Genomic DNA, 24,044 nt, shown 5'->3' with positions numbered 1-24,044 from the left:
GAGGAGATGAGTGGGTTTCCAGCTTTGTTTACTGAAGTATAACCACCTCTTATCTTTAGTTTTACATGTTTCTTTCAGGGTTAAACGCCCCAGAGTACAGAGCATCACACCAGTATAAACAGATTGGATCTTCTATTGTTTTCTTGCTCAGGTGACAGCAGACCAATATGAAGAGTTTTGGTCACCTTACAAAGAAATGGCTTCTTAAAAACTGAACACTACAAATGCAGACAAGCCCTCCTTCAGTTCTGGCCTCTTGGCAAGATGCAGAAATCTTTTGGTGCTGTATAATATTTAGTGAGCTAGAGGTTACAGTACATTGTATTTGGGAATTTGATCACTGTTCTGCAACATGTGTGTATATAACCCCATTAGAAAGCCTCCTGCATTGTATTTTTTTCCTGTTTTAAAGAATTAGCAGTTCTGTGCAGTTTTCTAGAGACAGGCTTCCCAGGAGCTCTCTCCCATATCCATGTATTTTGTTCTGTGCTTTTCTAAATAGTGACAAGAATAGTTGGGACCCACTGACATTTAATCATAGTCACAGCTTGTTGACTGATGTGATCAAGGCCTCAGGAGACTTTACAATGCAAGACAGCATTTGTATTTCTTACAGGTCCAAAACTGGACAGTCTGGCTCCCAGGATGGTCATTTACAGTATCCAGCATCACTGTTGGTTTCCTAATGTTGCAGGTATGGGTTTTACAACATTTTTAACCCGTACTCAACTATTTTGAGAGGGAGGAACACAAGCAGGAGTGACTACAGAATAGTTTTGTTGAAAATTATTGGAGGGTTGAAATTACCTAAAACTAATGCCATATGACCTATATGTTCATGCCACAATCCACTGAAAGAAAGTCTTATTTACTGGATTGCTGAAAATGTAAGTCTGAAGGAAATATATTATTAAATGAGAATTAACAATTCTCAGAAAAAAAGCCAACAACAAAAGAAAAACACACACAAAACCCCAAACCAACCAACAAAAACAAGACAACCCCTCTTCTACCCCCAAAAACAAACCCACAACCCAACCAAAAAAAAACCCAGCAAGACAGCAGAACATTCTGCTCATTAACAATTCTTGTGCCTGAAGGGTAAAAATCATCACATGATGTGCCTGTTCTTTATATAGTTCATGTGTTTCTCAACTGAACAGCCAGCCGCTGTTGTGAGGTTGAGGAAAACATACAAGGTAAATGCCAAACTGAACAGCAAGACTTTGCATTGAAAAGAGAGGCGGAATTTGACAAGCCAATACCAATGGAGGCCTAAATACATTTTACTTTCAAACCCACTGGAAAAGAGAACCTCCTGAAGACAGAACTGCCTGTGTCTCTGAGCTGCTCGTAACAGAACTGAGATAAGGAGAAACACAAAAAAACCCCAATTTAAACAATGAAGAAACAGTAAGAATACTTCTGAACATAAAACTGATCAAGGAATATAAACCTATTTCCTACTTTTAACCACATGAAACAGCTCTTCTGGCACAACTATAAGCTTGTAGTGGATTAAGAATACCAGAAACAAACCTAGAGTCTTAAGTTAAAGCATCAATACTAGTTTAGTGCCTAATTAGTACGAGTCAGAATATTTACTAAAAAAAATCCTAAACAATTCCCTCCCCCCAAACCCAAAACCATTGTTGATGCAAAACTTTGTAATGTCTTAAGAAAGATGTACTCAAAAAATTTAAGCTTTAACAGAATTTTGAACCATTCTGTTTCAAGCCATTAATTGGTTTTGTTTCACTAAAAATGTTTAAAAGTAATGAAAACATCTTTCTTTAACTTGAAATGGAAAATTAGTAGCAAGTCTGTAGTTGACAGAATACAAATCATCATGCTTTGGAAATTAAATCAAAATTTAATTATTTATCCTTTGGAAAAGAAAAATTTCACAACAGTAGCTTGTTTCCCTTTTGGTTGTCTGCCATGGTAGGAAGTGGAGGTTGGGGCAGAGAACAACTCTGTGGTGTGTGCAATAAAATGAAAGCAGCAGCTCCCAGGAACTTTCTACTCTGAAACCACTGAGGGGACACAGATTAGAGGTCAGGGCAGCTGACAAGTGCTCATACATTTATTTATTAATCAGTCTTACCTTTTAATGCACCAATCTAAACAAAAGAACTTGGTTTTAAATATGTATTTAATTAAGTCAGGTCCAACTATTGAAGAAGTTTGTAACTACAGACAAATTTTTATTCACATATATTACTTACTACAGGAGCCTGGGGCTTATCTATGTATAAACAATGAAACTTACTTGGAACATACACATGCATATCCATGGGTAATTTAAAGAGTTCAAATTAAAGAATGCTTCAGAGATTTATTACCTAATGAAGGTTAGTCAGTGTAATATAGAAAGGTTAGTTTAGAAACAGAACTTTAATTTTCAGAAGTAGATACTGTTACAAAGTGGAAATTTCAGAAGCCCAACAGCAAATTTACACCAAGTTAGTGTTTCAGCAAAAGAAGTTTCTTGCAAAGGCAAAGTTAACTGTATTAAAAGTTACAGAAATCCAAGAATGTGCTTGTAATATATATATAAAAAGTGACAATGCAAGATCAGATTTTCAGCGATCTTAATACATTTTCGAAGTCCATAGCTGAATGCATATATTCCATCCTTAAGCTATTATTTGAACTGAGACATGCTTACACATTTAAGATTTGCATCAAATCATTCAAAAGTCAATGCTGCTGCCTGTTTTTACAGATCTACGCGGGTATGCGGGTTGCAGCTTCCTCTTCGGCATCAGCTCTGTTGGCGTTTATCTCTGCCAGTGTTCGACCAAATCGAGTCCACTCATCACTGCGAGGAACGGCAATTTGCTGTTGACACAGAGAATGTTATTTAAGCCTACTGATAAATAAAAAACGAGCTCATTTGGAGTGAATGCTCAACTAATGTTCACAAGAGGTTCCAATAGAAAAACTTACCTTTAGTTAATGTAAAATGTTTTAAATGAAAATAGTCTGAATACCAAAAGCTCTCACTAAGAATAAAAGAAGCCAGTATTTAAGTATGTAAAGATCCTGTTACAAGCTGCATTGTACATCTCCATCTGAGAGACTCTCTCCAAAGAGGAATACTAATGCCACATCCTCATCCAGTTACGTACTACTGGAGTACACACGCTTTTAATAGCAGCAGCTTCCCTACAGGAATGAAGTCTAGACTGCCTCACTGCTCAATTTTTGTTTGGTACTTCTCAAGCTATGGTCAGAACTCATATGTACCACAGTTGCAAAGAAGATAAAATATCTACACAGAAAAGCATTGATTATTTCATCTTATTTCATCAGTTTTACAATAATGCTTTTACTTTTTGATTGGCTGCCAGATAGCATACTAAAAAGTTATGCTAGAATACATAAAATAGACACAAAGGGAAACATTAATTTCAATATACAAATTAAATCTTATTCCTCTAATTACAGCGGAAAAAAGTTAGAAGAAAGTTGCTAAACAAAAGTTAAAGAAACTTGAGTGTTTTGTAATATACTTGCACAATACACGGTATACACACCTCTCCCACATCATAGATAACTATTTGTCCCTCCGAATCGCCAACAGCAATCTCTCTCCCAGAATGCGTCCATCTCACACGGTTCAGAGCAGGGTTGCCCTCCACAGTAATGCTTGCTGTTGGCACCTGTATCCATTTAAAACACAATGTTAAAAATGTAGGAGGATTCCATAAGCTATCGATTACAGAACACACCTACTCCCTAAGAAGCGCCCAACATTTCACCTGTGGCAGAGTACGCAGATCTCAAAGACTTTCAGTGGCCTTAAACTATCACCAGTGACGTGACCAAACCAACACATCTTCTGTCCCTTGGCCAAAGTACAAACATCCTCTATCAAAGGCACATCTGCACTCTGGTCATGACACAGGAGGCACAGATGTGTGTTCAGTCAGACAGCAAGGAGGGGGGCCCTGGGATCTCATGGAAGATTACAACAGAGGGCAGGGATGAAATCCGCTGCTTTGGCAGGTCAAATCCTGTCCAAAAGTGAGAACCAGGTAATTCTGATTTGAAGCCATGGGCTGGCACATGCTCCTATAGAATTGCATGCTCTTCTATATGCAGTTTTAAAAAAGATGAAATTTAAGTACTGAATATTTGTCTGTTTTGTCCTCTCGCCTACCTCCAGTAAGTCGTTGAAAAGGTTTATAATATAATTAAGTTTATAACTCACACCAGAAAACCCAAAATTATCTAAGTTTCCAAACAAATTACCATTTCACTGCAGTATTACTATGGCAATAGAAATATGGCAATAGGAGCAACGGTGGTGTGTGGGTAACAGTTTTGTTCACACTGTTAGGTTACAAGCTGCCAAGACCATACTGGGGGACGTCTGTAATCAATATCACAACACGGATCAGTGTTACACCAAAAGATGTTTTGCACTCTTGTTACAGGTAAAACAATTTAATTACCACTGTTATTTGTTACAAGGAGTCATTTCAGTTAAAACCCCGTAATAAAAGACTGATACCTATTATGCAGAAACTACTAAAACTACAGAATGTTTAAAAACAACAACAACAAAACCCAAACTAAACCACTATGGTAAACCCCTGACAATTTTTTTAAGTGTACAAACATTTTTGCAGCTCCATGTGACTATTAAGCCGACTGCCTCACCTCAGTATCATTGTTGAGATTCCACAGGTCAAGCCTGCCCATCCCATCCACACAGGCAAACAGGGCAGGGTGAGTTGGAGACCACATCACATCATAAACATAATCTGAGTTGTCTTCAAACGAGTACAGAGGTTTGTTATTCTGAAAAAAGCAAACACAACAATGTAATACCCAAACTCTGCACTTCAAAATTACAAAGCTAAGGGGTAAAACAAAATACAGACCTTCTGAACAGCATTATCACCAAAAAGTGATCCATATTTTTACTTACTTTAAAAAATGTCTTGGCAAAACCAGCAAAAAATTAATGCCATTGTTAAAGGGATGCTTTGCAAAGCATGCAACCTTTTTGTCGGCTGCTACTATAAAACAATAAGTAGCAAGCCAATACTGTAAGAGATTGTAAATTTAATGCATTAAGCATCTCATAAATCAAGGCAATGATAATTCAGTGACAGCACTTCAGGCTGTTACTGGGAGATTCTAACTCTACTTCATCTGCTTTGCATTCCTCAGGACATCAAACAAACAGCAAAAGAGGTAATTCTGGCAATGGGAATGACAGATATTTCAATTGTGAGCCTCACTGAGTTTACCTGACATAAGTTTTGGTGCTCTTAGTCCTCCACAAAATTGTAGCAAAACATTTGCCTTAAGCATAATATGAAGTAACTTATTTTACAACATGATTTACATTGTAATTGTTGTTGATAACAGAGGGCAAAAGGATGAACAGAATGGATCAGAAGTATACAAATGATGCACAATCTGAAAGCAAAGCTTTATGTTGTTAACTATAGTTTTGTTCATCAGCTGTCTCCTCGTTGCAGGACTGCTGCTAGGAACCTGGAAAGCATCACACATTTGACTTCAGTTGACTTAAGTTGAGGTAGCTTACATTATAGCACCACCTTGTGTCAAGGACTACGAAGAAAACCACTGAACTATCTATTTAAGTTACCTTAGTTGTCCAAAGCTTTACTGTCCAGTCAAAAGAAGAGGTGACAAAAAGATGTGAGAAGTCTACAGGTCCAACTGCTGCATGGCAGTTGATACCTGTGATTGGTCCCTGGTGTCCTTCAAACATCTCACTGATTCCAGCTTTGCTGTTTTAGAATATATAACCAAGGTTAATTTATCTGGAAACCATACATCTACAGACAGAGATAGCACTGAAATGCAATTTAAATATAGCCACAAGAAGATATTTTGCTGCTTTGTATGGACATTACCCTGCTGCAAAAGGCTTCATCACAACAGATCACAGAAGACCAGGCTTGAATATGGACCATGACTTCAACATGTATTTCCTGCTAACCTTAAGTGCCACGATATGCCACAGGAAGAAGAGACCAATTCAGCAGGTACCAGCCCCCACATTTGGCTACACTGTTCTCCAAGCAATAGCTAAAACTTCCATTGATACAAAGAACAAAATTCAGTCCTCAGGAATGAGCATAAAACTCCTACTGACTTAACAGGAGTTGCAAGTACCTTAGGGACACAAGGTACAGACACAAACCAGTAACAGTATATCCCTAATAGCCTCCTATCAGAAGCAATGAAAAAGAAGGGGGAGGACAGATGGGAAAGATGTTACACAAAAGTGATACAATTTTGGGTATTTTGGAACCAAAAAGCTGTGCAGCAAGGGTGATGTGTATTTGAGATGAAACCTGGACACTCAATTATATTTAAGAAAGCAATTGATAAGATACAGTCAGACAATTTCAAAATAGATTGAACAGCAGGAGAAAGGCTGGCCAATTTAAGATTTGTGCGTGATGTTACTGTACAATTATCTACAGAACTGATACGAAGTTTGGAATGTTCTGCTACAATTCAAATGAATAAAACTGCGGTGACCTACACTGCCCTCATCAACACAAACAACTCCTAGGCACACAAGGTAGAAGAGAACCAATTCAATATTCCAACTTCTTCTATTTTTAATGAAGATCTTACTCAGGAAAAAACATGCACTGGAATTTATATACAGCTATTTTGAACTCCTTCAAGACAAAGGAGCAAACATGCCTTATATATAATTTTAGGAGTGTAAACCATGCAGGGACTTATCTCTTTACTGTTTTTATCTCCTTTGAATAATGAAAGTGTGTATTCACCTGCCATGACGGCACGCAGTGTACACTGAGCCTTCTTCACTGCCAACAACAAAGTTGTTGACATCTCCAATGGGGAAGGACATGCAAGTAACAGCCACAGCCTTGGACTGTTTGTGAACCAGCTCCATGCTATCCTGTAATGAAAGTAACAGCAACTTACTTTAAAACCAACCAAACAGAACCACTAACATCTACAAAGTAATTTATGCATCTCAGTAGTAGGGTTTTTTTTTATCTTACTTCTACATAATTGGGCAGGAATAAGAAAGTTATTTTTATTAAAATTGTGTCTACCACTAACACGAGTGCAACAAAAATACACAAAATGACCAAGAGACAATATTATTTGATTCCATGAGCAGGGAAATATTTTATCCAATATGTGTCAAGCTACCTTAAGTATAATTCTGTGTGTTGGGAAAATGTTCATTAATACTTTTTAGATTCATTAAGTTTTTTACAAAATATTCATCTGGAATAGATACTATATATATCCAAAGTTACCTTACCTGGGGTTGGGAAAGCATGTCCAGACTCCAAGAGCATATTTTCCCATCAGTTGAGATACTAATCAAATTATGAGCATTCTGGGTCCCAACAACATTCACACAGTACACCGGGTGCTAAGAAATGTAAAATACTATCAGAAAAAGGAATTTCCAAGTAACAACCAATTCTGGTATAATTAATATACAGTAAAATACAACTCCACCATTTAACAAAGTGTAACAAATTGATCATAGTAAGTACAAAGAATACTCCCCTACAGAACTGATACTTGTTTTTCTGACACTTTCATTTTTATGAATAGCCCGATTCTTCAGTGACAGCATTGGAAAAATATGGACATAAACATTTAAGCATTATCAATCAAGCACACTGGACAGAGCTTCCTAGAGGTTAAATACGTCTCAACAGGGAACAGCCCTTGAAGACTTTTCACCCCCTACCGTGTGAGCAGCAGCCGAAAGTGGAGTTCTCTGCACTGGGGTTCTCTTATTGCTGCGATTATCCCAGAGCACAATTTGGCCTGAGTACGTGCCACCAACCACAAGATTGGGATGAAATTTTGCAAATGTAGCTGACATCACTGCTGACTGAAAGGAAGAAAACAAACAAAATACACAAAAATGACCATTTAATGATGCTATGTCTAAAACTACAAAAAAAATTGGACCAATTATCAGAGTAAGTTGTTTGCCTGGATTTATTTGATACACTATTTCACTGTCTAATTACTTAAGGATTCACAAACCCTTTGTGAACGCCTAGTCTTTTAGTTTCTATTTGTATTCATAAAATGAAGTTCTTTTCTTTCATATGTATACATTTGTATTCCTCCTAGCATAGTCTGTTAGCAAGGGAAGGCCCAGGAATGCACAATATTTTAATAAAGTTTTGCCACATTCTGCAGTCATTTTGTTAGAGAACGTACAGATTCATTTTGATACAATAGTTACTTTTGCAATCTGGGATTTGACAGTAATCTGACAATTCAAGATTAAATTTTGATCCAACTATGTAATTTTTCAGCATTACAGCATTTTGAAAATAAAGTGGCTATCCCAGGCTTGGCATAATGGAAGAGATTTGCATGTTTTTATCTTTCAGAAAACTGTTTGTAAACCTCCATCTGCCTTTTTCTTGATGCATATGTTTCCAGTTTTCATTCTTGCTCCATCTCCTTAGGCCATCTTCATTTTATTCAGTAAAGTAAGATCTAGTAGTATACAATCCCACTCAACTCCCTTACACACAAACCTCCTTTGTGGTTCAACCATTACACAAGAAGGTTGTTTTGTTTTTTAAATAAATTAAAAGACTAAAATCAGTTCTCAAGCAAGACTGAATTCTGAAATATGTCAGAAATTCTGAAATAGAATAATGTTTCTAAACAGAAATCTCTAGCTATCAATATCCATCTGCAAATACATGGGGTTAAAGTGAATGCCAGCCCAATGAAACCATTATGTTGGCAAGCTAAGGAAGGTACATGTCCAAGTTCATCAACAGAAAACCTTTACCTTCCTGAGACAGAGTCATACCTGACAGTGAAAGACATACTCTGGGGTAGTTTTCTTGTACTTCATATTCCATACAAGGGCCACCCCATCGGGCTCATGAGGTGCATCCTCATTGTTGTTGTAAGAGGCTACAAGTAATTCTGGGTACTGGAAATTAAGTGAAAGAGACTCAAAGTAAGTAAGATGACTAGTTAATGGTCCAGATAATCCTAGAATCTTTGTTTACTTTTGCCAAAATAGGGTTAAAAAAACCCCCGAACCACAGAAGCCACTTGACATTATATATGAATGAGAAATTGTCAGTTAAAACTGTAATTGTTTCAAATTTTGCTCATAAAACATTATTAACGTAACATAGAGTCTTGTTCTTCATAACTTGCTTTTAAATGTAAACACAGTATTTTTAAGTGAGCTTTTTTTAGTGAAGCTACAGTTAACCTCTTACAAAGTAGTCCATAAAACAGAAACAAATAGGTTAAAGACTTTCTTCATAATACAAACCTTTTGCTATTTTTCACAAAAGACTAACAGCTCTGTTTTTTGCAAACTATGGAACATGTAAGGAACACATTTAGAAATAGAGTCCCTATCAATTGTACTTATAGAAGGGTCAAGTTCATAGAAGTAGAAGAATTTACAAAGATAACTATTTCATGTAAGCACTACTTTTTACCTGAGATGACCAGTCCAAACAACTGACAACACGATGCTTCGACCAACGTTCATCAAAAAACTGCCTGTTCAAGGAGAGCTTTGCTCCTGCTTGAATCTCTCTATTAAGGCAATTAGAAGTTATTAGCCTTGGATCACTTTTTCAGTTACCATTATTGCACATTCACAGTAAAGTATGCAACATTCACATTACCCTTCCTTGTCTTCTAAGTCTCTTCCACTGTAATCAAAGAAAATGTTGATTTGCTCAGAAAGGGCTCTTTCGACAATCCTTGTGGAGTGGTCAAAGAAACTTAAAAATTCCTCAGAATGCAAAATTTGTTGTTTTTCCTCTTCTGTAAGTTCATGAGGGGCAGCTGGAAAAGAATTATATGTACATTCTCTGGACTGCATACTTTCATCAGGTCTTTCCAAGAAAGAAAAGAGTATTTATCACGATGTTGAAAATTTCCGTTGGGAAATGAATGTTGATTCATAGATTTTAAACACATTTTTACATTTTATATTTTGCTAGCTGATTGCTAAAATGTAAATCAAAATAATTTTAAGTCAATGGAAAGAAAACAAGTTTAAAATTTATGAACGCCTTCCTTTACATCACATTCAGAATGTCTTGAAGTGAACTGTACCTTCTTCCTCCTCCTCTTTTTTTAATGTTTTTTCTTCCTCAGGTTCAACTAATGGTTTTGGTGCAACCACATCATCTTCATCTTCCTCATCTAAGGAAAAACATTATGGTGAGTCTGTCAATGTTTTTAAAGAGGAACAGTAACATTCAAAATGAATCACAAATAAGCTGATTTAAAATGGTATCATTTAGCTTAAGATGGTTGTATTTGTAAAATGCAGTCCCCAGGATAACATTATCTCAAACCAATAGATCATCAGAACACTGTCTACACCTGGATTTTAGTTGCACTAAATTATGTAGTTGCGTAAACTGAAATAAGACACATAAGAAATTGTGAAGAATCCAAAGTGGAAATCTCTCTTACAAGCATTTATGATTCCGCACAAAACCATGTGGTGGATGCATGTTCTGTGTAACATACTGACACATTAATGCTGCAGCATAAAGAAAAATCAAATGTCTAAAATAGTCTACAGAGCAGCTGCTTACTTGTGATCTGAAACCATCAGAGTCTAATGGGTCTTCGCATGGCATGAAGATGGCTTACATTAGCTTTCAGGTTGCTATTCTGAGAGGCAAATTTTGCTAAAGATAATAGCAGAGAGATTACATTTTTTCTGTCATTCTAAATGCAAGTCTCATCATCTGTATCATGTTTGGCAATGAGAACTTTACAGTAAAATGTGTTTTCCCTAATTGCAATGAATAACATAAAATGTTAATGTTCAGGAATACTGACAAGGTTTACAGCACTTTCTGCATTTCTACATTTTATTCTTCGAATACAGTAAACCAGAAAATAACTTTAAATTGCTTAGTTTTGCAGAATATGCATTTCCTGGCTTTTCTTCACCCACTTTCTAGAATAAGCTTCTGAAAAGACTATTTTTATTGGTTAAACAGCTATGTCATCTGTTTATAGGGGAACGGCAGCAGGCGTTGTCTGCTGCATGCCTCATCACGAGTAATGAGACAGTATTCAACAGGAACCAGGCTTGTTTGTTGCAGCTATCTCCCTGACCCAAGTGCAAAGTTATCTAACAAAACAAAAAAAAAGAAGCCACATGCACGCACACAAAAAAGGAGGAAGAAAAAAAAAGGGTGGTCAAGGGATGGGAACCAGCTGCCAAGCCATGGTCCCAGCAGCCCGGCCAGCTGACTAGATAGCAACAACCAGATGGCACTGCTGGGATTGTCTCTCTGCTGCGAGGTGGCAATGGGATGGCACAACATTTTTCTGCCTGACTGCTTCCAATCATGTCTTTCCCCAATGGCAAGCCTGTGCAATTACCAGCACTCCAGGAGGTCTGCAGACAAGCCTTTACCCTGCAAACAAAATACAGCTTGTAGGCCATACCAGCTGCCAAACCACACACATAGTGATAGGTTTAAAGAGGTCTGAATCTTTCTAACTCCATAGTATAGGCAATAAAAATATAACTGTACCTGCAGGAAAGAAAGCTATAAATGACACTATATAATGCACACAATAATACAAACTCCAACTTAATCAAAATGATAATGACGTATGCCAATCGTACATTACTTGAAATTGAGCGATTTTTACGTTCTGACAAGTTTACAGAACTGGGATAAATGGCATGAATGATTTCAATATATGCTCATACTTTTGAACCAAATGGTGAAGGTTAAAATCTTTCCTTTCAAGGGCCTCAATCAGCCACAAAGGAAAACAGTAATCACTGTCTTTTCAGCCAGCCCAACCGCATTTGTCAGCCCTTTCTCCGTCAATGCAGCCAGAGCAATCAACCTGCCAAACATTCAGAATGGAAAAACAATCTGAAAATACAGGGTATAATGCACCTGCCAGTGAAAATGGCCATTTCAAGAAAAGCTAGTGATCTCAGTGACCCTGCTGAGGAGGCGGCGGTGCAAAGGGGAAAGAACGCGTAAAAGAATTCTTAGTGATCTCCACTCTCTTGCACATTGACACTTCCTTACAAAGCATGCCAATTACAGCTTTTGTGCTACTTAAAAAAAATGAAAGCTTTTTTTGGCAAAATAATCACACAGAGAAACAGAGAGACACTGCTCCTTTTTAGATGGATTCGCTCGTACAGCAGACCAGTAATCTGAAAACTGTGTAACTTGCGGCAATTCTAAAGAATGGTATTCTTGATGTCAAACCACTATAGGTGTGAACACCGATTAATTAAAAAAATGTAATAGGAGTTAACACACATGATTTTGTGAACAACACATACAGGACCAAATATTCACATTAGAGCCGCCTGGACAAACATCTCCCTCTTGTTTGCTCTGCCAATCAATTTTGCAGATTTAAACGATGCCTTCAAATTTTGAAATTTGGTTTTGGGTCACCTCCCATACATTATTCTAGCTTTGAAAGTTCCAAATTAGAAATTTCAGCCCAACCCCCCCATTAGTCATACTACACTGATTCTAAGTACCATTTTCAGTGACAGGAGTCAGATTCTTGTCAAATGCAGATGGTCAACCCCTTAGTGCTAAGTGACCTTCTAATCTACATATTTTATTCAAAAGATCATATAGTTGATTGCTCCTGCCTTTTAATGTTTGAAACATAAATGGCATATATTATACAGAGATCTAAATTCCTTCATAGTACTTTCAGTGCATACAGCTAGCTGATATTACCACATTTAAATGCAGGATACAGTACTTACTTTAATATTCTCAAAATATCAGACTTGAAATTGAACATGTCATCTCACTGTGATTTATCTGTAACTACATAAATCTAAAATCTTCTCTCTAAAAAAAAAGTCATATGCAAACTTTCTCATTAAGGGATCTGGAGAAAAAAAGAAAAAAGCCCTACCACCACCACCACCAACCAAAAAAACCCCCACATACACAAGTTGTTAACATCATTATCCAAAACTAGGATGCTTTCTTATCTGAAACTAGGATGTTTTCTCACAGAAGTTTACAACCTAAAAAGGCAGCATGAAGTTGTTGAACAACAAAAGACAAGAATTTTTTGTTTTAGTTACTTCTCCTGTCTCTCCTTCATCTTGAATTCATTTAATAACAAGCCAGGTGCTAGTATTGGCAAGGAACTGGCATAACAATAATATATTACCCAGCAAACACTGAAAGATCGGATTTCCTATTTCCGAAAAAGTTCCACATCTAGTAAGTGAAGAACCCGTTTATTTCAAGTCAGCTACATAAATTTGGAAACCTTAAAGGCACTGTCTAATTTCGTCCTCCTTATTCACTATTGACTGTACCTACCGGCATTTCATGCCACTTCAATTGTCAGTATACCAAACACAATTTTGCATTTAAAAATTGCCTGCTAAGACTTAGAAAAGTCATAGGGCCATGAAGACAAGAAATGGGACTCTGTCACATCAACATATTGATAAATATTTATTATAGTATGCTAAGGGATTAACTCCATGTTATTTCTGACAGGAGAACAGGGGATCTAAGTTTACAAACTGAGCAGTAAAGATTGCACAAAAATAGCAGCTACTTTAATAGTGACAAATTTCTCATTAATTAATGCTAAAAACAGGTTTAATGAACCACTGAATTTTTATTTTGAGTTAACACCGAAATTGTGATGTATTTTGGCAAGACAGAAAGAAAAGCAGTGCTGTAAATTAGGCTGCACCCTGCAATAACACTACTGAGTGAAGTTCCAGTTGTCTGAGTAATCTGTTGCTGCAGAGTAGGTTAATCAAAGTTAAATCATCTGTGAAATGGGTGGCTTTTGTTAAGCTGAATGTCTTCATATCAGGTTTTCCCATCTATATTTCACTGTACATTTAAGGCATGTACAGGATAATACATGAATATATAACGGTCCATTATTTCTTTTTTTAAATATTAAAATGTAGAAATGCTTCATTCACTGTAACAGCATCCAAGAAGCCAATCCTATATACCAAATTGTTGTTATTTTGCTTAGGTCAGATTTAAAAGGACGAAAATGCTTAATATTTTCACTCTGTGTCTTTGAGATTTCACCAGACAATATTTCACCAAAGAGCAGAGCTAATACAGTAATACTGTCTGCAGTTACTTGTGATTTCACATGCACGATACTGTATAACAGCACTAAATAACAAGTATCCCGTTAGCCCCAGAAAAGCTGCAACTGTGACAGCTGAGCAGAATCATATTCCGCTATATGCCTATCTTTCTATGGATTAACTACCGTGAGGATTCATAAAACATCTTTATTGGGTGTACTGATGACTGATTTCATTCCACACAAATTTGAAGAATGAGTTAGCAAATCACAAAGGAAGAAATATTATAAAACAGTGCAGTGTAGCAAGAAATACAGATAAGAAAAACAACTGAGCACCAATGACTACAGTGCTCTGTGTGGTAGCCAACATGGAGCCTGCAGAACATTAAGACATATACCAGAGTTCACATCTGAATTGTATCTCTGCTGCTGAAACTGGTTCTACTGCCTGCTAGAAAGAAATGAGTGTATGAAGGGAACACAATTTCAAATGTATTTTCAGAGAGGAGATCTGAAAATCTGCTTCCTGATACAGCATGCCAAATAGAAGTGAAATAACAGTCCTAATAACCACTTGACCACACCAACTAAAAAGTATGTCACCAAAATTGGACAACGAGGGAACCAGGCAGCAGTGTTATACACAGCATCATGGGAAGTGAGAAATGAACTCAGAATAGAGAAGGGGACGGCAGAATAAGGACGCTGGGGAATGGAGCAGCCTGAACACAGGATGTTCATGTTGTGATTGTGACACAAGTTATTGAAGTGTAGTACTGGTGTAGAGATGTAGATGCCTAGACTTATTAGTTATGAAATAAGGAAGAACAGCATTGAGTATGCACAACACTTATCAAGCCAAAATAAATCTGTTTGGTCCCTAAACAAAAATGTGGCCATCTTTACTGTATCACAGAAGGATAACCCCCCCCAAAACAGCAACAGGACATGCCAAGAGAACAAGAGGGAAAAAAAAGAAAAAAAAAAAGGCATATTTTCTCTGATCTATTCCTCAGAAAAATGAACCATTTCCTGATTTAATTTCTTTTACATAATAAAGAAGTTAGAAGACTCTGACTATTGAAAATTCCAGGGGGTTGGGGAGTGTGTGTGTGGGAAAAAAGTGCTAAAGACATACATGTGTCAGTATTTTCATCAAAGCAAGAAGTTTGAGAGCACCAAGACCACCACCCTGACACCATTTTTTCTGTTTTCCTTCTTCTATATCCTTATTCACTCACTAGTATACATGGGACCTTGAGGAAAGAGCAGTTGTGAGTTGCACCCATCACACAAAAAGACCATAAAACTAGTATTGCAGATTTATCTTCTAAGTCTACTTTGGATGTGGGCATCTTCCTATAAGAACTATGAAACATGTTTACTAGCTTCAACTAATGGGAAAATTTAATAATCCATACTGTTCAGAACACAGTGAACGACTTCTGTGGCAAAATACTTCATGCTCTGAAGATGACTCCATCTCTAATCACAGAGTGAAACTGACTTCAAGGAGAGATCCTGATTTTATTGTTTCATAATATTATAAAAAAGAATCAATCTTCCTAAGACAAGCAGCGTGTCAAATACTTTGAGGTCATAATAAATAAACATACTAGTACTGCAATAAAATAATGGAAGTTATGAGAACTGTTAGCACACTAAATGCCTCCACTGCCTCAGGAAGCTGTCACATTTCAAAATTAAGAGCTGGGTGTCGCGTAAGAGAAAGACAAGGCTATCTACTAGTTTGGAGACAACACTTCAAAGTGCTGGGGGTGAAGAAATGTGGAAAAGTCGTAATTCCAGCAGTCATACTTTTTGTCTAAGCATAAAGAGGCTACCACAAGCACTGAGGCTACCTCCTAGCTCTACCATCTAGGGCTCCATGCAAACTGATCCTTCTTTCATTACAAATGGAGACCCACTGGCTCAAAACAGAGAAGCCTCTTATCTGCAAGAGAGTGGAAGGGAGTTACTTAACATTTTAATATTGTCTAGGATGGTGCAACATCTGCACTATACAGAATCATGAACATATTAACTTAGTCCACCTTCTCTGACTACAGAGTTTTCCTGTTTTGTGTTTCTCAACTTCCGAATGGAGTCTTTTTTATCAACTTCTGAGATAAGTGACATTCACATTTTAAATCCAGAACCGTTCAGGTGAAAGGTACTCATTATTTAAATGTAACTGTTTGTTAACATGGAATCAAAACAAGGCATCTCCAAAGGCCAACTTTAAGTTGAGGACATGAAATCTCCAGCGTGCAACTATCATTTTGTTTGTGTTGCCACAAATATTTCTAGGACAATTAGGAACTGTTTTAGTTTAAAACAAGTTTACTCCTACTTTCTACCTGCCCCACCAGACAGATTGGTTGTAGTTTAAATGTTTCCTAATTCAGCTTACAATATAACTACATGACCATTGTGGCACATAGAAGTAGATCAAAGAGGATTATTTTTTAGTTTTTTGGTGTACGGTGTGTGGAGCTTTTTTTGTTTCCTCCACCCATATCAGCATTAGCACAATTCGGCCTACAGCGCAAGTGGACCTAAACCTGCAGAAGGACTGCACAGTGTATCTAATAAAATTGCCTGTATTTTCCTTTGTTCAAAAGCACAGCCCAAACAGCATTGTAAAAATCTCAAGATACATTAACTAAGAAAAGTCTAGTTCACTTTATTTTATAAGGAAATGTGAACACTGCATCTAACCTGACATACAACTTGTTGCCATGCAAGGGAGCTCCTGAAGATTACCTGTATGTGTAAATTCAGTTGCAAGCTCAACTTTCCAGTGTACTTTGTAAGATTATCTTTAGTTTACAGTATAACTGCTAAAATAAATAAATTAAAAACACAGAAACTGAGATTGTGACAAGAAATAAGAATCAATGAGATCCATTCTAATTCTAATTTATGTAATTGCACTCTAAAAATTCAGCACATTGCTTCTGTCAATTGTTTTCAAGGCTTCAAAGTTTTCTTCCCATAATAAAAATCTCTCACCTAGTGACTTCCTTTTTTTGGAGGCAGCAAGATTTATTTTTTTCATCTTATGTCCTATTTCAGATGTAATCATAAATTCTGAATGTAGAGTTCAATTATGAATGTATTTAGGCAATCTTAAGACAGACCTTAAAAAGATCCTCGACACGGAAGTGATGAAAAGCATCCATAAGTGACTTTTGTGAAGTACACATATATAAGATAATGATGATGGTCCTCAAGAAAGTAGTGTTATTTTTAAGGTGGAATGGATCAGGAGACAACATCTGCATTGAGAGAGCTTTCTGGTAAATGCAGAAATACAGATGACCCATCTTTCCAACTCCACTACATTAAACCTCAACTACACCCTATCTACTGAGTGTGAAACTAAGATCATACAATCCCAGGCATTTTCCACTGACAGCAGGCAGCAGAAGTAAAACTCTTCATGCACAAACTATGAACTAAGTCTTCAGATTCCATTAATTTGACACAAGGGAGGGAAAAAAACTGAGGGATTGGAGAACGGAAAAGGTAAGGGCATGGGAGAAGTGAAAGCAGGAAAACACCAATCGCCTATCTGTGCCAGGGTTACAGATAAAAATGAAGAATGCAAAAGAAATGCAATTAGAGAAGAGCGTTATTCTGGTTCACTGAATAATGAAGTTTGAAAGATCTGGTTTGTGTTCTGAAGATACACTGATCCCTTACACTGGATACCCAGAGATAAGGGAAGAAACTTCTCAACATGAACTATTGTTGCAATTTACTTTCTTTTCCTTCCTCTCCCTCCTCACACTTAAACTCATTCACAGTGTCATGTGCATCTAGTGAAACTTGACTAAGTGACTTCAAGACACACTCCAGACAAGAGCAGCACATTGATGTAGATTGGAGCAACAACAATTTTGCACCACTTGTATTACCCTTTACACATATTAAACAACTAAAGATATTTCATTATGGAACTACCTACAAACTAGGCCAAGATTAGTATTGTCATTTGCAGCTAAATTCAACACTTCAACATTGAAAAGTGAATTTTTTAGCCAACTATGTTTTCTTCTGAAAAACTCCTTTTCTGAAAAGGAAACAAGTCATGACTGAAAGAAAGCGTATGTTCAATTGCTGAGAACAGAAACTGCACGGAGTAATAAATAAATAAATTTGTTTCTTCTTTTAAAACTCAGTGTATAAAAATCTGGGTATAAAAATCCAAATTCTTTAAAAGTTGGGGAATTTAGTTGCTAGGTCTGTTGTAAGAATACAGAGCCTTCAAGTAAGTTCTGTGTGGATTCTTAAATATCATAAATGCAAGATATATCCCACTTTCATTTATCAGTTGTCAGCTAATTAAGCAACTTGGTGTCTAATCTGAGCATTTACTAGGAGTGGGAAAATACTATGTGTTAGTAATAAGAGCAATTTTAAACAAGATACAAAATGACAGTAACACCCTTAAGCAAGACCTATGTGAATTTATTAATAGAATTTGTATCAATTATCTCACAGATCAACCTTCATTCTACCTTATTAAGTTTCAAGATCACAAGTGCTGGTTCTAATTCAGTCAGTTATCATTATTACATTAAGAGAAAAGAAAAATAACTGCAGTAGTAACAAGTTAACCATTCACCTTCCTTTGGCTGAGTCATAACAGGTGTTTGTGTCTCCTTCGTATATGTAACAATTTCTCGAGGAGGAAAGTCAACTTGAGTAATTTTGGCCATTCCAAGTTTAACAGGTCCACGTCTAAACAAAATTAATAGAGAAATCAGAAAAAAATATGTAACTTTATGAATTACATCACATTTTGCCTAGAATAATACCCAAGCCATCATGTCACAGCCCTGCTTAGTCAAACCCAGTAGAAACTTAACTGTGAAGAAGTCACATGATTATGACTAATATAATATTATAATTACTGTTTAAAGTCAGCAGCTATTCATATATCTGCAACAAAAAAGATGTGCAAATATATATACAAATCATAGGATACAATTTGAAAGTTTTGTTCTGTGTGGTTGACTTGGGTACTGTTATATAGATGACATCCCTATTTTCAGTGGAAAGGATCTGCTCGCACGAGTCATGTTTGTACAGCAATGGTTCTAGGAATTTAAAGCTTAAAAACCAGCTTAGCAATTCTGAAGGAAAAAGCATTTTCTAGTCCCTTTGCTGCCCTTTTTTGTCTACCTCTAAGATACTATTTAGAATGCAGAATTGGAAGTCTAATCTGAAACCCACACACTGACAAATTATTTATCCATAATACACTGCTCCAGAATACAATACTGAAAATCTCTGAGCGTTTTGGGAGATCCCATAAATGCAGATATATCCAGTATCAAACTACAATGCATAATATACTTCCAAAGACCAAACATTGTAACTTCCTATAAAAGCTAATTTCAGTATGTATTGTAGTAGTACTGCAATGATCCAACAACAATTTACCTGTATCAAGTTTAGTTTTTTTATCTACCCCTTTTCTAAGATAAAAGCAAAAGAAAGAGTAATCCCTTTTGAAAAGTTTTGGTGGGCAGAATCATAATTCTTCTAACACAATATGGGTTTTAGTTAATACTTATCATGACCTACAGCTTTTATAAACATATTTATAAGAAAAGATCGGAGTAATTCTGTTTTTAAATATAGTTATTCTAAGCTCTTTAATTTAAAGAATTGACTTAAGTTTACATTTGCCAACAGCTCAAGGAACAACATGAATAAGTTTTGCTATTAGAAATTAGCATCTTATATATATTAATATAAAATTTTTCCACTGCAAGCAAACTGCACCAAGTCTAGAGACAGTGAATTTCTGTTACAGAACAGTCTCCTAATAATAACTTGAAGTCTTAAAGAAACAATAAGCTCTTATACTTATTATCCATAAGTACACAAAAGAGGGAATATAAGAAATCTATGCAATACCCCAGATCGGAATCAGAGTGGAGCTGAAGAACTGATGGATCAGTATCCCAATGCAGCGTCCTGACACCCCAGGTTGAACAATCATGCAGCATTAGCAAAAAAGGCGAGAGATTAGTGAAGCAAATACACACTATGAAATGCTAGAGTTACAGTAAGTTTATAGTTATTTCATTGTTCACAAGAAACAAAGCAATGTAACATCAGGTAAGGGAAATTCAGCAAACATTCAGTGCAATAATACATGCAGTAAATACAAAAGTTAAAAAGCAAACACAGAATTCAGAGCTATTAGAAAGAATTAAGTTACTTTAAAGGTTGAAAGTTAAAGATCTGCAAACAAATGTAGCCTTTATGAGAGGCAAATAAAAATATTTAAGATACCGACAAGAACCATTAAAAATCCCTTTTAAAATCTGTTTGGATTTGTTCATGTCATATGAAGACAGATTTGTTAACATAATGCAATCTTGCCCAGAGCAGTAAATATGTGGAGGAAACTGTCATATTGGTAAAGGAAATGAGTCAACACATAATCCTTTTGGTAGCCAGGCAAAAACACATTTCCACTGGGATAGAGAACTGCTAGAGTTTCCAAGACGTGACATTGCAGTAATTATGGGTTAAGCACTGCCTTGGGCTTATAAGTGTCATCTGATTTGGAGCCAACTCCACTTAAGATATGTAAATCTCTTAGAAATAGTGGGCTTTATATTAATAACACATTTCAAAGTCACATGGAATAATGAACAGAATAAATCCATTTCCAGCCACTTGTGTATCAGAAGAAATATGAAGGGGGAAATAAATCTTCCCTCTCCCTTCATTTTTAGCCTTCATCCCCTCTCCATGAATTTTCCTTTAGCCTACTGCCTGCTATCAGGTTGAGGTAGAATTTTAAAACAAGCTTTTAAGAGAGATTAACAGATGAACACACACGGTTTTTCTGAAGTTCTTAGATGTTATTATATATACATTTTTAAAATTATGTTTTGTAATAAATTAAAAAATTAAAAACTATGTAATGTTTTAATATGGTAAGTCAATAAAAGGTAATTTTCTATTTCCATCCCATACATGGTAATGTTCTTATAAACCAGGTGCAGAGTTCTTAAAGGTAAATTTGATCTCAAAAATGAACAGACAATGCCATAACACCTAAATATGGGTGTGTCATGCACTTGTTCTTGTACCAAGCAGACATTAGAATAATAATTAATTATAGTTTAATTAAGGATTACAAATACAAAATCTTCATATTCAGCCTCTCTCTCTACATAACTGCTGTTGCATCCACAGCAATAGCTTAGCACTGAAATCTCTCTTCCCTATCTTTTGTGCATCAGAAGACACATCATTTTACCATAAACTACTTTCAGTATATTTATACTCTTCTATTTTTCTTGACCAAATAGATTTAAGCTTGGAGTTTAATTTGGTGCCTGGGACTTCAAGCTGAAGATTGTTCACATGTTGTTCAGTCATGCATTTAAAAAAAAAAAAAAAAAGGCAAAACCAAACCACCATCCCCAACATTCATGTGGCTCTGCAAAGGATGACTTATCTACAGACCAAATGTCGCATTATCACAACACTTGTCAAACACTTTCTCAACTTTTTCAATCCTACTTGAGAGGAACTTGGGGAAAAGGCTACAAATTTAAGTCTCCAATTTTTGTGCCTGCTTAAGACATCGCCCTTCCTAAAGTTACTTTCCTGCTCTCAAAGCATTCTTTTGACTTTCAACAGTTGCTTAGTGGTACCAGGGACAGTCTGTCTTTTAAAATAGTTCACGTCAACAAGCAGTACAGGATATGCAGTTCAATCTCACATATATTATTTTAAAATAAAGATAACATTCTGAGATAAAGTTCACCTATTAAATGTGTATCAAAATGATGTAAAATACTGTTCCTTTTGCTTTCCATATATGCGTTATGCCTTAAGTTAAATTAGTTTATCTGAAGCTTCAGTGAACTGAAGTTCTGATTCTTCCACAACTTCTCTGTATCCAGGCATATTCCTAATGCTTCCTATACCTCTAAAAAATATTTTCTGCATTTGAACTAATTCGATGAGGTATCCAACTAACCTAAAAGTAAGCAACTGTATTAATTTCCAGTCTTGAGTTTGTACTCTTAACTGAGGAAAAGAGAGAACAGTATCAAACAGGGAACCAAAACTCTTTACTGATGAAAATAAAGCAAAACACATGGAAGTAACAGCAGGAACACAGTCCGAACACTGCTCTACTAATTACTAAAGTCAAGTCACTGGCAAGGTTCAGCATCATAGAAAAGACCCAATTAACAAAAGAGATTATCTTTGTAAAATATAGTTGCAGCACAACTAGAGAACAAACAGCAACAGACCAAAATAAATAGGAACTGAAATAATACACTGATATGAAAGGGTTTGTTTTAAGATTATCAAGCATAGTAGAACAACTTGGTCTTTCTAACACACCTCCTATTGATACAAAAGTCACCTGTGAAATGCCAGGTATAACGCTAAGGGTTATCACACAGTCCCGCTTTTCCCATTAACTTTCAGGTTCATGTGTACGTGTACATTTAGGACGTTGTACAAACTTGTGCTAATAGACCAGGACACAGACATCTGTTCTCTGGGGGAGGGGAAGAATGTTATCTGCTGGTCAGAGAATAAGCAACAAGACTCTAAATGTGATTCTATGCAACGTTCAATTTAGCTATACATTCATACCTCTACACCTTCAAGACCACAATCTTTTTATGCTTTCATATCTGGGAAATCATCAAGAAAGAATTAGTTTTAAATGTGTGAAGCTATAGAGGCTTAGGATACGAGTTTTCTCAAGCTTCATAAGAAAATCAATGCATACAACTGTATGTTACTATGTCCAAAGAACATACAATCAGAGAGTACAGTACACCTATCAGGTGCAGATAAATTCAGTACACAACGCAGTGTTCAATTACAGATAGTGTTTCATACTGAATTTAAATTACATATGAATTTTTTTTTTAATGTCACCAACAAATAATTCTTGTTTTTTCTTCTAGACAGTGAATTTAAATATAAAATTACAATTTAATAAGCAATAATCACAGATTTCAAATAATTGCAAATTTGCTTGTTACTCAGTTAAGGAACAATTATATTGGTTCTTTATTAATATGACAAGTAAACTTCAGTTGCATACTGAACAAGACATGCACAAGATCACAGCTCAGCACTGTTAAAAAAAAAAAAGCCTGGGTTCATATCTGCTGCGTGATGTATTCTCTCTGCTTTAGCTTAATGGTTGCTATTTAGAAATAGGCATATTGTAACCGTTATTCAGGTCACTAAAATCTGACTATGTTCAGATTAAGATTGTATATTGTTATGCATCCATAATCCAGACACAGAAGATGTTACTGTAGTCTTTTAAAAAGATGTTTCGAAGCAGTATAAGTACTCACTCTCTCTAACACAAATACTCATATGAGCACAAGAGTAACTGATGATAACTGCTTTAGCTACTGCACTAAAACTAAACCTCATTCACAATGCATACTCAGTAAATTAAGTACATGAACTTAATTTGCTGAGAAAATATAAGTCACCAAAATTAATTAGGCAAATAGTGCTCTTATTCACAGACTGTGCATGGGAAACAGTAGCAATAACCTTTGGAAGTAGTATTTCCAACCTCATCATGCATATATTGCCACTCTGAATTCCTAGTTTAACAGAAATGTTTATCTGACTCTCTTTAGAGCAGCATTTCTCAAACAGTCATGCACAAAAAAAAGGTCAAATTGATGTGGCAAGTACTGGAACTGAAAAAAAAAAAAAAAAGCTGTGGCTGTACTAAGATGGTGCTGTGTTTTGGCCAAATGAGAGAGATTGTTAGTGCCACAGTTGTACTAAAGGGATGGCTGTAAAGTGAAATAATGAGAAATACTGTTCTGAGTAGGGAGAGGGGAAAAAAAAATATCAGAAGAAAGGTGAAGTTTGTAGACAGTATATTT

The 24,044-nt window shown here is 36.1% G+C and overlaps 1 protein-coding gene across 6 annotated transcripts in view; it reads right to left on the bottom strand.

Annotated features, from left to right (window-relative positions):
* Positions 1–2,137: 2,137 nt before the first annotated feature.
* Positions 2,138–24,044, bottom strand: part of DYNC1I2 (dynein cytoplasmic 1 intermediate chain 2) — a 28,836-nt gene continuing 6,929 nt past the window's right edge. For 4 of the 6 annotated variants that reach the window (XM_071811064.1, XM_065840652.2, XM_071811068.1 and 1 more), the window contains 13 exons: positions 20,050–20,109; positions 18,749–18,864; positions 10,123–10,212; positions 9,687–9,849; positions 9,495–9,594; positions 8,843–8,968; positions 7,748–7,894; positions 7,307–7,420; positions 6,798–6,931; positions 5,633–5,777; positions 4,672–4,812; positions 3,543–3,668; positions 2,138–2,844 (listed from right to left, as the gene is read on the bottom strand). In XM_071811064.1, coding sequence (XP_071667165.1) covers positions 2,731–2,844; positions 3,543–3,668; positions 4,672–4,812; positions 5,633–5,777; positions 6,798–6,931; positions 7,307–7,420; positions 7,748–7,894; positions 8,843–8,968; positions 9,495–9,594; positions 9,687–9,849; positions 10,123–10,212; positions 18,749–18,864; positions 20,050–20,109 — 1,576 coding nt within the window. In that variant the 3' untranslated portion in view covers positions 2,138–2,730. The remainder of the gene's footprint in view (positions 2,845–3,542; positions 3,669–4,671; positions 4,813–5,632; positions 5,778–6,797; positions 6,932–7,306; positions 7,421–7,747; positions 7,895–8,842; positions 8,969–9,494; positions 9,595–9,686; positions 9,850–10,122; positions 10,213–18,748; positions 18,865–20,049; positions 20,110–24,044) is intronic. The other 2 variants (XM_071811065.1, XM_071811066.1) reach the window with 1 other exon arrangement.

The sequence above is a fragment of the Patagioenas fasciata genome, chromosome 7 (assembly GCF_037038585.1).
Source record: "Patagioenas fasciata isolate bPatFas1 chromosome 7, bPatFas1.hap1, whole genome shotgun sequence".
NCBI classification, from domain to species: Eukaryota; Metazoa; Chordata; class Aves; order Columbiformes; family Columbidae; genus Patagioenas; species Patagioenas fasciata.
Note: the sequence above shows the minus strand (reverse complement) of the source record. Positions and strands in the feature narration are given on the sequence as shown.